This window comes from Ruditapes philippinarum, unplaced genomic scaffold (genome assembly GCF_026571515.1).
Source record: "Ruditapes philippinarum isolate M1 unplaced genomic scaffold, ASM2657151v2 ctg4659_1_1_1_1, whole genome shotgun sequence".
NCBI lineage: Eukaryota > Metazoa > Mollusca > Bivalvia > Venerida > Veneridae > Ruditapes > Ruditapes philippinarum.
In genome coordinates this window covers 32,247-46,932 of record NW_026853037.1, presented here as the reverse complement: position 1 = coordinate 46,932, position 14,686 = coordinate 32,247, and the positions used below count along the sequence as shown (strand labels likewise).

The 14,686-nt window shown below is 30.2% G+C and overlaps 1 protein-coding gene across 1 annotated transcript in view; it reads right to left on the bottom strand.

Annotated features, from left to right (window-relative positions):
* Positions 1-12,036, bottom strand: part of LOC132732148 (axonemal dynein light chain domain-containing protein 1-like) — a 46,274-nt gene extending 34,238 nt beyond the window's left edge. The window contains 8 exon segments of the mRNA XM_060718516.1: positions 1,114-1,222; positions 2,341-2,397; positions 3,682-3,767; positions 5,146-5,254; positions 7,083-7,183; positions 8,076-8,251; positions 9,078-9,162; positions 11,945-12,036. Of these exon segments, the coding sequence (XP_060574499.1) occupies positions 1,114-1,222; positions 2,341-2,397; positions 3,682-3,767; positions 5,146-5,254; positions 7,083-7,183; positions 8,076-8,251; positions 9,078-9,159 (720 nt within the window). The 5' untranslated portion in view covers positions 9,160-9,162; positions 11,945-12,036.
* Between the last annotated feature and the right edge of the window lie 2,650 nt (positions 12,037-14,686).

Here is a 14,686-nt window from a genome sequence, read left to right as displayed (position 1 = left end):
AAAATAATAGAAACTTTATGAATATTTTAATGATCCCTATAGATTATATTGATTTTAGTTCATCTTTTTCATGGCTTCAAAAATGCAACACATTAATCTATTATAGCTTCCTTCCTAACAATTGCCCTCACAGTATTAACTCATACCCCACTTAGTTTGTATAATAGAGTTTCCCTGCTTTGAAATTGGAACCATCCGTTGTAAATCAAATGGCTTTCAATATTAGATATATAAGTTTGAAACAGCAAAAATTATTTTAAAAATCTGGGTTGACTGTACAGTTGTTTTTTTTATACTTGTTGCCTTGGAGAGTCATAATAGGTAATCAAAGAGTCAATGACTCCCCTCCCCACTCCCCCCAGATAAATGTTTAATAAACTAATCTACTTATCTTTTATTTCATAGAGATGTCATTTTCCAAAAGGCATGTCCATAGTTAAGTGAAAATCCCAATTTGTTTAGTCATATCCAAATAACTAGTATGTTATAACATCAGATGAGCATGTACGTAGGTCACATTTGTGAAATTCATTTTAAATTAACATTAAGTCTGAGTGAAAATTTTCGATCAAAAGTATGAAGATATGAATTTCAAAATGTATCACTTAACAGAATTTTTGTGAAAATTTTTAAGCAAAACAAAAAGTTAGATCTCAATATTTGGCTACATGCCAAAAAAAAAAGAAGATTTTTTTATATAATTACATGCTAGTCAGATTCATGAGTATGCTTCACTTCATAACACCATGACTTAGACTAGTAGAAAATTTAATGTCTATTGAAAAATTTAAGATAAGTTAAAAAGAACAACAACAATTTCATACACTCAAGTAGATCTATCAGACTTAAATTTTCAACTAAATACTTAACCCTAAACATGCTGAATATTTTAAATGGACTTGTCCCACTTCCATTTTTGGGACTGTCCATTATCAATTTTAGGAATATCAATTTAAATATTTAAAGCTTGCCAGCCAACAGTATAGAACCTGGTTAGACTGCACAGAATGGCAGGCTGGCCTGGCTCTATACTGGTGGCAAAGGATTAATGCTTTCAGTTCCAGCACTTTATGGGTTGAATAATTGACAAGAGTATAACTATATTTTTCTCACCTGTGTTGGGCCTTTAATCTCAGTGTCAGCATCATTTATACCAGCCTTGTCTAACATCTCCTCCATTGTTGACTTTAACTGAACTACCTCATATCTGCTCGCTGGCTTCCTGTATTCATGTAAAAGTTTCATGAATCTATTTTCATATTTCATATTATACAGTACAGTCGAGACTGCCTTAGCGACCCCCTGATTTAAACGACTCCCTGTCTTATCAGACCTTGTTTCAGTACTCCCAACGTATTTTCCTATATAAATGGTCTGAATTAAACGACTCCCTGTCATATGTGACAAGCGACCCTAATTGTCTGATCCCAATGCAATGTTTTGTCTGATTTTAACGACTTTCACACCTTTTAATTGTCCGTTAATCAGATAAATAATACCTATTTTAACACCCAGAGGGCCAAAATAATTAAGTCCAATTATAATCCAGTAGCAAACAAAGTCTACACACCTCTGTCTCAATTACACAGTTAACATTATACAGGTATGGAGTGACGTCACCAAGTGTCTGTTCATGGAAAGTATGATGCAATCGGTGTGTGTAATGACCTGAGTAAACTGGATTAAGTTTTTTTTAATTATAGAGTGCCAACGGAAGATATTTTAGGCAGCATTTTTTTTAATTTACCTTAATATGGCTGCATAATTAATGCGGAATAAGTATTGATACCAAACCAGAAAAAGATTTGGATATGGATATGTTTAACTTTTACAAGTATGAATTTGAATGCATCAAATTCCAGTTAATTTATTCCATAAAGATTCAATTTAAATCTTAATACAAAAAAATAAAATTAAATTTTATGTGATATACATGCTAATATATATTTGTTTTACATGGATTCTTATTTTATTTACATAAAAAAATTTACGAATACCCATGTTTATTTGCAATTGGTAAGATATTATTCCTTATGTATGTTAAGTCACAATGGTATATAGACAGATAGATGGTATTTAAATTTAATTTTCTTTGAGACTGTATTTAGAGACTCCCTGTCATATGTGACCTTTTTCTGAAGATCCCTTGGAAAGTCGCATATGACAGTCTCGACTGTACATCTAACATGTACTAAATCCATTATTCTAACATTATTAAACAAATGTTTGACATTTTTAAAGAATTAAAAAACTTATGCTCTCTGAGGCATAATGTGCCTTTAAACATTCAACAGGAGGCAGACAAAACAATAATATGTGTGATAAAAATGTGTAACTTACATTGATGGGAAAACAACTAGATGTTTTTCATGATCTTCCACTTGGTTGCTATATTTACTGTAAGAGAGAATAAAAATAAGAAAAAATAAAGCACCAAATTTCATGGGTTAAATCAAATAAACAGAGGATATTGAATGAGTGTAGGTTCAATACTGACTTTATTGAACAAGTTGAATAAAATTATATTATGCGAGCCTATGGTGAACCTACACGAATATAATATTCAATTTATATCCAAAATATAGACTGTGAAAAAGAATAATTTTTCATGGAAGTGCCTACATCTTTACACTATGTTTGTATAACACAAATGATGTATGCATGGCCATGCAATACCATTTTTATGGAGTCACGAAATCAGCTCGGGTATGCAATAACACATTGGATGGAATTAACTTTTTTTCTCTCAGAAATAGTTTTGTTTAAGGTTGATTGTGTGTAAAGCTCACAGCTTATATGAAGGCAAGCACTCTCAAGTTCTCTACCTGGAACTAACCAGTACTGATGTCATATGAAAAAAACATGGTTTAAACATATTTATTTAAGCTCGATTGCGAAACAATTCTTGCAACTTATATTAATCACTTTCGAGTCCGTTTCCTGGAACCAACCAGTACTGGTGTCGTATGAAGAAACATGGTCGTGACCCGAGTAGGGCTCGAACCCATTATCTCTGGTTTGAGAGGCAGACACCTTAACCACTAGGCCACCGCTCCCTTCATATGAGTAAACATTGAAGTGATCTGACAGTATGGTTCAAATCCATAGAATAAAAAGTTAGACACTTTATCATTGGGTCACAAATTTTCCTTTCAGAAGAGGCTTATCAAATATTGCTATAAAACATACATGTACTTGAAATAAGTTATATTGGTAAATATTTTGAAAAAATATGGCACAACATGAATGAAGACTTGTCAGAGAAAAAATGTATCCTTGGTTTTTGTCTTGTACTGCCTCATAAATGTCCATTATCTTAAATGTTTTCAATGTCCTTTATCCTTTACTATTATACACATTCATTAATAAATTGAAATGTACTTGTGTAAGTAGAAAAAGTTTTCTTTAACTAGCATACTAAGTTTTTTATAAAATTAAAAAAGAAGCATAAACGCAATTCATATCTCAAGCACAAGTACTTATCAAACATTTACAAACATATCTCTCACAATTTCTTTTCATTTTTTTATAGCTAAGAGCAACCAATATTGTTTTTGGTGTCGAGCAGCATAAATTGATGATCAGGATATGTAATGATAATATAACATAATTCAGGATTTTTTAAAATTTGACCAAATTATTTTGGATTCAAATACATAAATTTAGTAGAGTGACACTTACTCCTCATGATATTCTATACCAATTACACCTTTGTTCTTCACAATATGATATTCTTCTGGTATCAAAGTATCTGGAAGTTGTAATACCTGAAAATATACAAAATTTATGACATTTAACCCTAAATTTATATAACGGACTTGTCCTGCTTTGAATCTGGAACAGTCCAAAAGTAATCTAAGGGATTTCAATACTAAATTTTCAGTTCAGAGTCTGGTCAAACTGCATAATAGTCAAGTAAAGCTTTGCTCTACATGCAGTTAGCAGAAGCTATTTACTACTATTGTTATCCCTCAAAGGATAAAACAATTGTAATAGACAAAATTCAGTGTCTATTCAAACAAAAATAAATGGTCAAATTCATCTCAAACTGGACAACAAAGATATAAAAGTTAAGGATTTGTATTTCCCCCCGTAAGCCCAAATGCTCAATGTTCATTGTTTGTACTCATGAAAGATTGCCCTATCATATTTTGTGATACTGCAAACAATAAACCTCATTACAAGCAAATTTCTCAGATCAAATATGACAAAATTAAGTGAAGGCTAAAAGGTAAAAAGTGAGCAGTTTAGTAATACCACAATCTCAAAATGAAACAAACAAATACCCTCTTTTTAACTCCCTTTCTAAGAGCTTATTCTAATAGATATATATTCTAAAATTCAAGTATGTTATTCTTGATAAAGCATAGTTTGTTTTGTAGGGTATAAAGCTATTGCTATTGAAATATTTTCGTTAAATTTATAAATGATAAAATTACTTGTTTCCATAAGAGTGTCTCGGTTATTTAGCACTTATATACATAAACTGAACAGTAAGTTCCTGAACAAAATATTATGCAGCTATTTTTAACTTTTAGCAAAGATTTCATGCATGCGCCATCAACTCTTAAGTATACAAACATATTTCTTTCATACATGTAGTTATTTTTGAATCATTCTTTTTCAAAATTCAAACACTAATTTTGTAAACTACAGCCATTATTATATAGCTTTATACACTTCAAAATATACTTAAAGTTATATTAAGGCTATATCTCATGAAATGATTGAAAAAAAAAATTTAACAACAAAATAATATTGTTTCCACAATCTTTATAATGGTCAATACACAAAAAAGTTATAGCATATAATGTTTTTGTTACTTAAGACTCATTAATAAAATAGTGTACATAAAAAGAATAAAATATTCTGGAACAAATATTATGCCACTGTTTTAACTGATGTATTTTCATTAGACTGGGCTGTCAAGGAGGCAGTAGGGTTTTAACTGTTTAGCAATAATTTGTGTATGTACCATTCGCTTTTAAGGCAATATATTACCATATCTTTTTTCATACAAGGATTTCAGAAGTATTCTTTATGAAAATTTAAACAATAAGTTTTGCAGCATATATATAGTTTTAGACACTTAAATTATAGAGAAGTTTATGAGCCAAATTAAAATGATAATAATAGAACTGCTACCTTCTGTGGGTGTTCAGTAGCCTCCTTTCTGATCACACTCTTATCTATCTTATCTGGTCTCTCCGGCTTTTTGTCAACCTTTGGTACATCATACAGAAATGAAATATCCCTGAAATATACATACAACCAATTTCTTAACCAGCCAAGGTTTATATTAAAGTGACATTATACCCATCCTGATCCAAGGCTAATAAAGAGTGAAATAAATTTCATTTTGCCATAGTTTACATTTTCCCATTTTTCCTTTTAGTTTTATAATTTACTTTGCATGATCAATAAACAACTCGCTTGACCCAAGGAAATTTCTGTTAATGACCATTTGAGTTTATCTGTAACATTGAATTTATAAATAAAAGTGGGGCAGTCTTTATATTAAAAGCAGATTTATAGTTTTGCCTACATGTAAATATTCAACTGTTCAATCACCATTACAAAAAGTAGATTTTTTGAAATATATAGTCAATTTATCTCAACTTGATAATGAAACAAGAGCTGTCACAGGAGACAGCGAAGCTCGACTAATAAAATACTGGACGCAGTAAGGAGGACAAAACTATGAAAGAAAAATCCATTATGTATAATTATGTATTAAGTTATAGAAAAAAAATAAAATTTGTTAACATTAATTCCAAGATCAAGGGGAATAATTCTAGAAATAGTCATGCTAGAGTTATGGACCTTGTCACACAACATTTGTGTAATGATAAGAAATATATATTTGAAGTTTGAAGTAGATACCTTAAAAAGTAAAGAAGTTATTATATTTTTTAAAGAAAATCCTAAGTTCAAAGACAGATAAATCTGTAAATATTGCTTCAAGAGTTATGAACATTGTCACATAAAATGTAATTGATGATAAGGAATAAGTATTTGAAGTTTGAGGTAGATACCTTTAAAAATAAAAAAGTTATAATAAAAAATAACATTTTTCTAGTAAAAAAAATCTAAGTTTATGGAGAGATAATTCTTGCAATATTGGTGCTAGAGTTATGAACCTTGTCACATAAGATGGGGATGATGATAACGTAAATACATTTGAAGTATGAGGTTGATCCCTTAAGAAATAAAGAAGAAACAGTAAGAAATAGTATTTTTTGAGAAAAATTCTAAGTTCAAGGGGAGATAAATCTGAAAATATTGGTGCTAGAGTTATAAACCTTGTCACATAAGATGGGGATGATGATAAGGTACATATATTGGAAGTATGAGGTTGATCCCTTAAGAAATAAAGAAGTAACAGTCAAAAATAGTATTTTTTAAGGAAAATTCTAAGTTCAAGGGGAGATAAATCTGAAAATATTGGTGCTAGAGTTATGAACCTTGCCACATAAGATGTGGTTGATGATAAGGAACATATATTTGAAGTTTGAAGTTGATACCTTTAGAAATGACAAAGTTATAGTGAAAAATATTTTACTGCACCAAAACTTTAATCTAAAATCTGGACGCGGACGCCGACGCCGGGGCGAGTAGGACAGCTCTCCATATACTTCGTATAGTCGAGCTAAAAATGAGCATAATGTCACTTTAATACAATCATTCACTTAAGAGTATGCTGTTAATGTGTAATAAATAGAATTAAACAAAACAAAATCAAATCATTTTCATTTAACAAACACATTTGCTCTTAGCATATAGTTATTACATTTTTACTTATTGTGCATAAAATAATGAATCTTTTAACTTGCTCTTCATTAACATAATACATGTACATGTATTTTGAAATTGTTTCAAATTAAAATGTTGTAATCATAATTTTTCACCTCAAATGTTTGTTCAAGACAATTACTTAATATATGCAACATCACATTACAGTCTTACATTATATTATAATGATGCTCAGTATTACACATGTATGTTGCTCCAAACCTGACAATTTCAATGTACATGTATAAATAATTAGCATGTACATAGATTTAATGATATTTTTAACTTACTTTCCAGCACCACATGTACACATAGTATTTTCAAACAAATGTTTAAATCTCTCTCTTCTTTGGGAATTCCACACATTGGCAGGTGGTGGTCTTGTCTTTGACTGAAACAGTGAAATAAAATGTATAATAAATTTGACACCATGATGATGTTCTCCAGTATCTAAAGTTTAATTTTCTTAAAAACATTTAATTTATACCATTTACATCAGCTAGTTAAAGGAAAGGGAGCAAAATAATCTGACGATTCTAACGTCCATTGCTTCTCAATAAACCTAATGTTTCCATAACAGAAATAATAACAAAGCATTTACAGATTGCATCAAGCCTAAAATGATACAGAACAGACATATCTCCCAATTCCGTAAATTGTTACTTGTCTTGAAACTAATTTGTAAAAACACATATATTTCAGACGGAATTGGATGTCAAAATACTGATAGTGTTCACATAGTGTACCAGCAAGAGTTTCAGACTGAGAGGTACATGAATGTCATTGGTACAACTTCATTGTGAGTCTGCAACACTGAGTTACTATTCCATGTATGTTTTTATTAATCATGATTAGTAATGTACTACTGATTATAAACTAATCTAAAGCATTTTATGGAAATAAATTGATGTTGCTGAGAATGAATGTCCCTTTAGCTGACAGTGAAATTTTAACAGATATGACAAAATGTAAAAGCCTTGAGGCCAAGCTAGGCATTACAGTTACCTGTTGATAATATGATAATCTAAATAACAGATGTGAAAATAATAATTATGTCTATCATAATCATGAGAATTTTTTTTATACTTTTCATAATCATACAGTTATTCCGTCTTATACAGATCATATACATGTATGCATTGAAGCAAGAGCAACAAAATACATTTCAACTTACTGCTTTCCACATAATTGTTTTAAAATAAGATTGACAGCAAGCTGAATATGACAAATATTTACAAAATAATAATGGACAGAAAACGCAAGAAAAAAAAACCCTGTCATACCACTGATGTGTTGAGTGCCCTATACTTGGATACAGGACCAAGAGTGTCCCTAGCTGTGGGTGGCTGGGTAAGAGCAAACAGGACATCTTCAGGTAGAAAGTCACTCTGAAGTGAAGTAGGAAGTGGCTTTGCTTTATCAATAGCTAGATCACTACTCCTCAGGTCCGGTAATTTATCTACAAAAATAAAGCATAATACTAGAGTATTAGGACTAGAAATAACTCGATATAATTTGCTTTGAAAGGCCCATTATGCTCTAGAAATATTTTTATTTTCATTTCTCAATGTTTTAAATTTTTGATGTCCAGTTTAAGTTTCAAAACAGCTACTTATTGTCCAAATACCAGAACCAAAGAACCAATTCTTGGTTCTGTTGTCTTTTGGCAGGTAGTACAAAGTCATGCAGTATTAGTGATTAAATATTTTGTATGGAAGTCAAAATACTACTTTGTTTACATTTTGATAATTATGGAAGTCAAAATACTACTTTGTTTACATTTTGATAATTTTATGACAAATTTCACATTCAATGCTAAGTACTTTCTTCATGGGATAAGCATCTCATTTGCTAAAAAAAAATATAATATTTGAAAATCTCATATTTGCCTTTTCTAAAGAAGGAAAACTTAATTCGTTTCTGAGGCATATTAAAATTAATGTGCCTCAATATGTAGTTTTATCTATAAAATCTTTAATGTAATATGGTGTTGAGAAGTGTTAATAATACACTTTTATTACAGAACTTAATCATCAATCACACACATATTAATATGAAATACTGGCTATAATATATCCTGGATTAGACCCTGGGGCCTAAACTAGTATATATATATATATATAACTTGTCAAAATTATAAAGTTCATTCCGTTTTTTATAGTTAATTACATGTTTATAGCAGAAATTCTACTTCAAAATACACATCATGGTCTAATCTAGGAGATTGCCCAAATACTATACATGACTAAGATACAATGATGAAAAATAATTAAATAAATACAAACCTTTTTCAACAATTGATCTATCCCCATTCTTTGGAGTGGGTGGTTTGGGAGGAGGCACTGGAGCCCTTGAAACTGTAGACATTTTCTAGAACAATACAAATTTTACATAATTATCGAAAATTTTCATCAAACAATCAATGCAATACTTCACTTCTTTTAAGTTATGATTCATGCTTTGATCCTTTTTAGTAATCTAGAGGTTTACAAAACGGCAGCACGAAATACCCAAATATACCCAAATATAGCAATATTTATTTTTGTTTGTATAAAATATAGATTATAATGAGAAATAAATAAATATTTATTAAATAATATAGCTTAGCCTGCCATAACTTGCATTCATTCCGTTGAAATGGGCAGTTAAGATGTTGTAAGAAAATAAAGTTGTGACATTTGCTTATCTACAATATAGGTTCTTTAATCTGATATTTGTTGTCTACACTTACTTTTTTTAAGGTGTAATTTTGTTGAAATTTCATATCATAGTACAAGTATCTGTGATATTTTTTTTAATTAATAGCTTTAATGGGGTACATAATACTGTATTTTGGTTCAAAACACAATGATAGGAAAATGTTTGATTATATCTAAGTGAAAGTGTATATTGTATTCATGATTAAAACAGCACTTTTTTAGTATAAAACACTTATTTTTAGTATAATTGGTACTTGGCTGTGTATTGTCAGGATACAGGCGATATGATACGATTCACAATACAGAGGAGCAATACGCAAATCGGTTTGCGATACACCAGTAAATGCGTGGATGATTAAATATTTAAATGTTTCATGTCCAGGGGTTTTTTTTAGGAAAAGGGGAAGACGCTGGACGCTGGTAGGGAGGGGAAAAAATATACGAAAAAAATCAATTTGGGGAAACTTTATTATGACGTTATTTATACTATATACTTAACTACATAGTAGAGAGTTACCACTATATCTTTTTCCCCTTAAAAACTTTATCATCATGCAAAATATTCTTTGCAGTATAACATATTTTCTTAATATGTATGGTGGTGAATGGTTTTATACTTCTATTTTTATATGAAAGTTAATACAGTATAGGTATAATAGTGTATTTGTGACACACTTTAGCTCCATATAAGTCATTTTCATAATAAGAAGTACAAAATATATTATTTTACTAAAAATGACCAAGAAAATGACAATATTTTGATAGCAACTGATTTCCAGAAATAGTACCGTTCAGTACGGGATATATCCAAGAAAAAAAAATGGCTGCCTCCATGTTGAGACAGTACTTGCAGTTTCCTGCAATGTTTTTGGTTATTTTGGACAACAATTGGTGGTTTATCCTGCATAAAATGAAGAAAAATAATATTTTAAACCATGTAATTATTAAATCTGATCCAGTTTAAAGGAAAATAGAATTTTTTGGGGGAAATAACTTGGCTATTTACCAAGGGGAAGACGCCGACTATCGGTGTCAATTTGTTAGTAAAAAAAACCCCTGATGTCAAACTATCATATCTTACATGAGACTTTATAATTCAGCCATTCAAATATATAGCAGAACACATTTACAAGGGACACTTTCATATTATGAACATTAAAGTAGTAATCTATAAAATATTCTTAAAGATTTATTTTGAACGTACATGTACATGTATGTTAACATGTTTTACAAAAAAGATCAGGTTAAGTTTCACAGAACATGTTTTAAAATCTCAATGACAAGAAACAAGAGCCGTTTCAAAATCATAACTGGCTAGAAAGTATCTAAGACTTACTGTTATTTATAAAGTAAAATACTGAGGGACGTGAATATTCGCGTACAAAATTCATGACACATTCGCGATGTACCGAGAGTTTGGACGTTCGTTACAGCCCTAATAACTGGGCAATATTTAGGTATATTTAGGCAATATTTGGACAAAATTTGGGTATATTTGGTTATTTCATTATGCCCTTTAAAAAATCTATCCACATGGTATCTTTCATTTATGTGGAACCAAACACTGCCTGGGACATAGAAATGTTGAATAGATCTAGTACAGTTAAAGAATTCAGTTGAACTGCTATCATTTGATTTATAAGCTTGAAACTGGCACTGAAATACTTTGAAAGTAAGAAGGTTTAAATACATACTTAAACCTTAAAATGTATACTCAACATCACTAATTCCACATCATCACTTATTTCACGGTAATGGCATATTTTCATGTGACCAGCATTAAAATTGGTCAGAATTGACGTATTTTATTCAAACACCTAAACAACAAAGTTTTTGTGCAAAATATTTTAAATCTATAGATTTTTACATGAACCAGAACAACATTTTACAAACTTCTGCAAAAAAGCAACACTAGTCCATGAAATTTATTCATACTTCTGAAACAATCATCATTTTCTAAATGTTCTTCTTTGTTGTAAAAATAAATTTGGGGTCACAATGTAAAGATAGTTTTAATATTTAAAATTAAGCAAAATAACATGCATAAATTTTAACTGAAACATGGAAAAACTGAAATAAAACACCATTGCCGCGATTTAAATGATGACATACTGTTTTCAAAATGGCCGAAATATGGTCTACGTTTGGCTCATTTAAACTGATTTTGACTAAATATATTGTCCTTTCCTTGTGTGATACAGCAGAAAATACCTATATGCTACAGCTTATGAAATTTGTTGTAGATCTACCATAAGTTTCATTTGTTGTTTTCTTTCTTAATTCAAAGCGTTAAGTACCGTGAACTAAGATAAACAGGTGCCCGTTTAGCTTCCAAACGGAAATTTCATAAAATGGAACAGTTTCGTTGTTTATAAATGTTTGACAATATTGAAAGCAGCGTATTTGATTATTTTTGGATAGTCGGGAACTGAATAGATTATTATTGGTTATACCCGTTTCGAATAAATCGCAAAAATTTATCATATGAATTGAAAAAATTCTATCCGTCGGCCATATTGGTTACTCCGTCGCCAAGGAAATGAAACGAACATATCAGAACATATCCGAAATGACCTTGATTTTTGCCGTACGGTACCGTACAGCCATTTTTCAGGTATTGATTTAATCTGGTTCCCTGTCCTATTTCTTTTTAGAAGTGCGCAGGGGACCAGTCTATTCACGAACTCCCACTGTTTGGGTATATATGCGGTAACTCGGTCAAATACGGTTAACAGACTCAGTGTCTCGGTTTAATTAATTATGATTTAAATTGATTTAATTAAATATAATTCTATGCCCGCGGCGTGTGCATGCTTTTAGCTACCATAAACACGTGTGTCACTCATCGCGTTATATTTTGCCAAATATAGTATATGTTAAAATATAATATGTAACATATGTATCGTCATTTTCTTTTCCGTTGTAAGTTTTGAAGCGGGAACATTTGAAATTCATCTTTCAATATCTACGTTGAATGTCAACAGGGTTTTCAAGCGATCTCTACTGTATAGTAATAATCATGCAAAACAGATTTACTTATCTAAATTACACATATTAACACATGCCTAAGTTAAACATTCGAGAACGGCTTAAAATGTGTAACAAGACGTTTTCATCAGCTTTTTAAACTATGGAACGCCATTACCACTTTTTAATTGCGACGAATTAAGTAAAATGAATTCTGAATACTTTCATGTTTTATTGTTAAATGAGTCTCCTAGCCTACTAGGTTTTTCTTTCTTATTTTTTAATAATTTATTTTAATTGTTTTGCATATATGTAATGTTATTATTATTTCAGGGGTTCCGCTTTTACTTCATTTTGATTTTGAAAATATGTTGTCATAAAGCCAAAATCCAATTAATAATATGAACACTTGCTTACCTGTGCTGATATTTGCAATATTCTTACATATTATGACACAACTATTTGTTTCCACATTATCTTACTAGTTTTAATGAATATTGTACATGGAGGAAATAGATGGTCTTCTGCTTTTAGCATAATAAAAGTAAAGTAAAGTTTATTTTTGTAACACAGGCCTCCGACCCAAAATACAACATATACAACAAACATGAAATAGCAATGGTAAAATACAATGAGATGATCATAGATATACATAGTATATTGTAATATAAACATAGGTAGACATCATATCAAATTTTTTAAAGATATATAAAGATATTAAGAGAATTTCGTAGATCACTTATAGATTACACTATATAATTACCTTTATATTGTTTTATGTATGTATTTTTTAAGTACTGAATTGGCGTCTATATTTAAGTGCATGATCGAGAAAACGATCTATATATTTCTATATATTGAAATTATTTTCAGTTTTTAATATATATAGAAGAAATTTATGCATGAAAAGGTGACATGAAGAATTTATTAATAAACAACTGTGATTTCTAGTTATGGTCCATGATTGGCGATGGGTAAACATGCAGCGTTGATCCATAAGTTAAAAGAAATCTTAAATTAATAGATCTACATACAATAGCGCGTGCGCAAATTTGAAAAGTGCATTATTAGATTAAATTACAGCGATATAGATGTATGAGTATTTTATCAATGTAAAAATGAAATTAAATTTTTAAGACATGTTTTGCTATTTAAAAGATTTATAAACAGAAAAAACTCAATTTCAGAAGTTTTTGCCTTTACAGAAACAATATGATTCTTAACTAAAGCTAACCTATGAATAACAAAAACATTTTACACCCTGAACAATATCTAAGCGCTTTTATTTCGTTTTCAATTGCTATCATTATTTCATTATGTAATATATTTTACGAAAGACTAGCTGGTGGGGACATTACAACTTCATGAATTAATGAATTAACGATTTCAACTTCATGAATTAACAATTTTAACTTCACGAATTCACGATTTCATTTTCACAAATTCACAATTTTAATTTGTGAAGTTGAAATTGTTAATTTATGAAGTTTAAACATATATGTTTAATTTGTGAATTCATGAAGTTGAATTCTGAACTTGAAATCGTGAATTCGTGAAGTTGAAATCGTGAATTCATAAAGCTGAAATCGTGAACTCGTGAATTCCGTATGATGAATACGTTAATTCACAGAGTCAAAATTGTGAATTCATGAAGATAAAATCGGAAATTCATGAAGTTGAAATGCCCCCACCGGTCTTTCGTTATATATTTTGTGTTCATACATATGACTTTATTTGTATTTCTTTTTGTTCAATTTGCGTATGTAGTGCATGTGTCAGTGGGGTTGCCAGATACAATGCAGACACAAACGTTAGGAAAGTCCAAAAAGTCGCGACTGTATATCCACGAGATTTTCTATCCGACGACCACGTGAAAATCATGAAAATCGTGCTATAATCGTGTTAAATCAGATTTATACATATGAGCTTGGTATAAGGTGCCGTTGTCAATAAATTTGCAAGTAATTTTATGCAAAAAATATTTGTATAATATGACGAAAGCGGGACAATGACATCTGTGATGCACGATGTAAAAGAACACTGAATATTTGTAATAACCTAATTATGAACAATACGAAATCAAACGCAAAAAATAACGAAAAAGAAGTTATATATAAAAAAATATAGTATATAAGTTCGTCACCATCAGTCCGATTCCGTCGCGAATGCGATTTTCTACTAGTGTGGAGGGCCCCCTTGACAGCAATGCAAGTCTCAAAGTTCTAGCC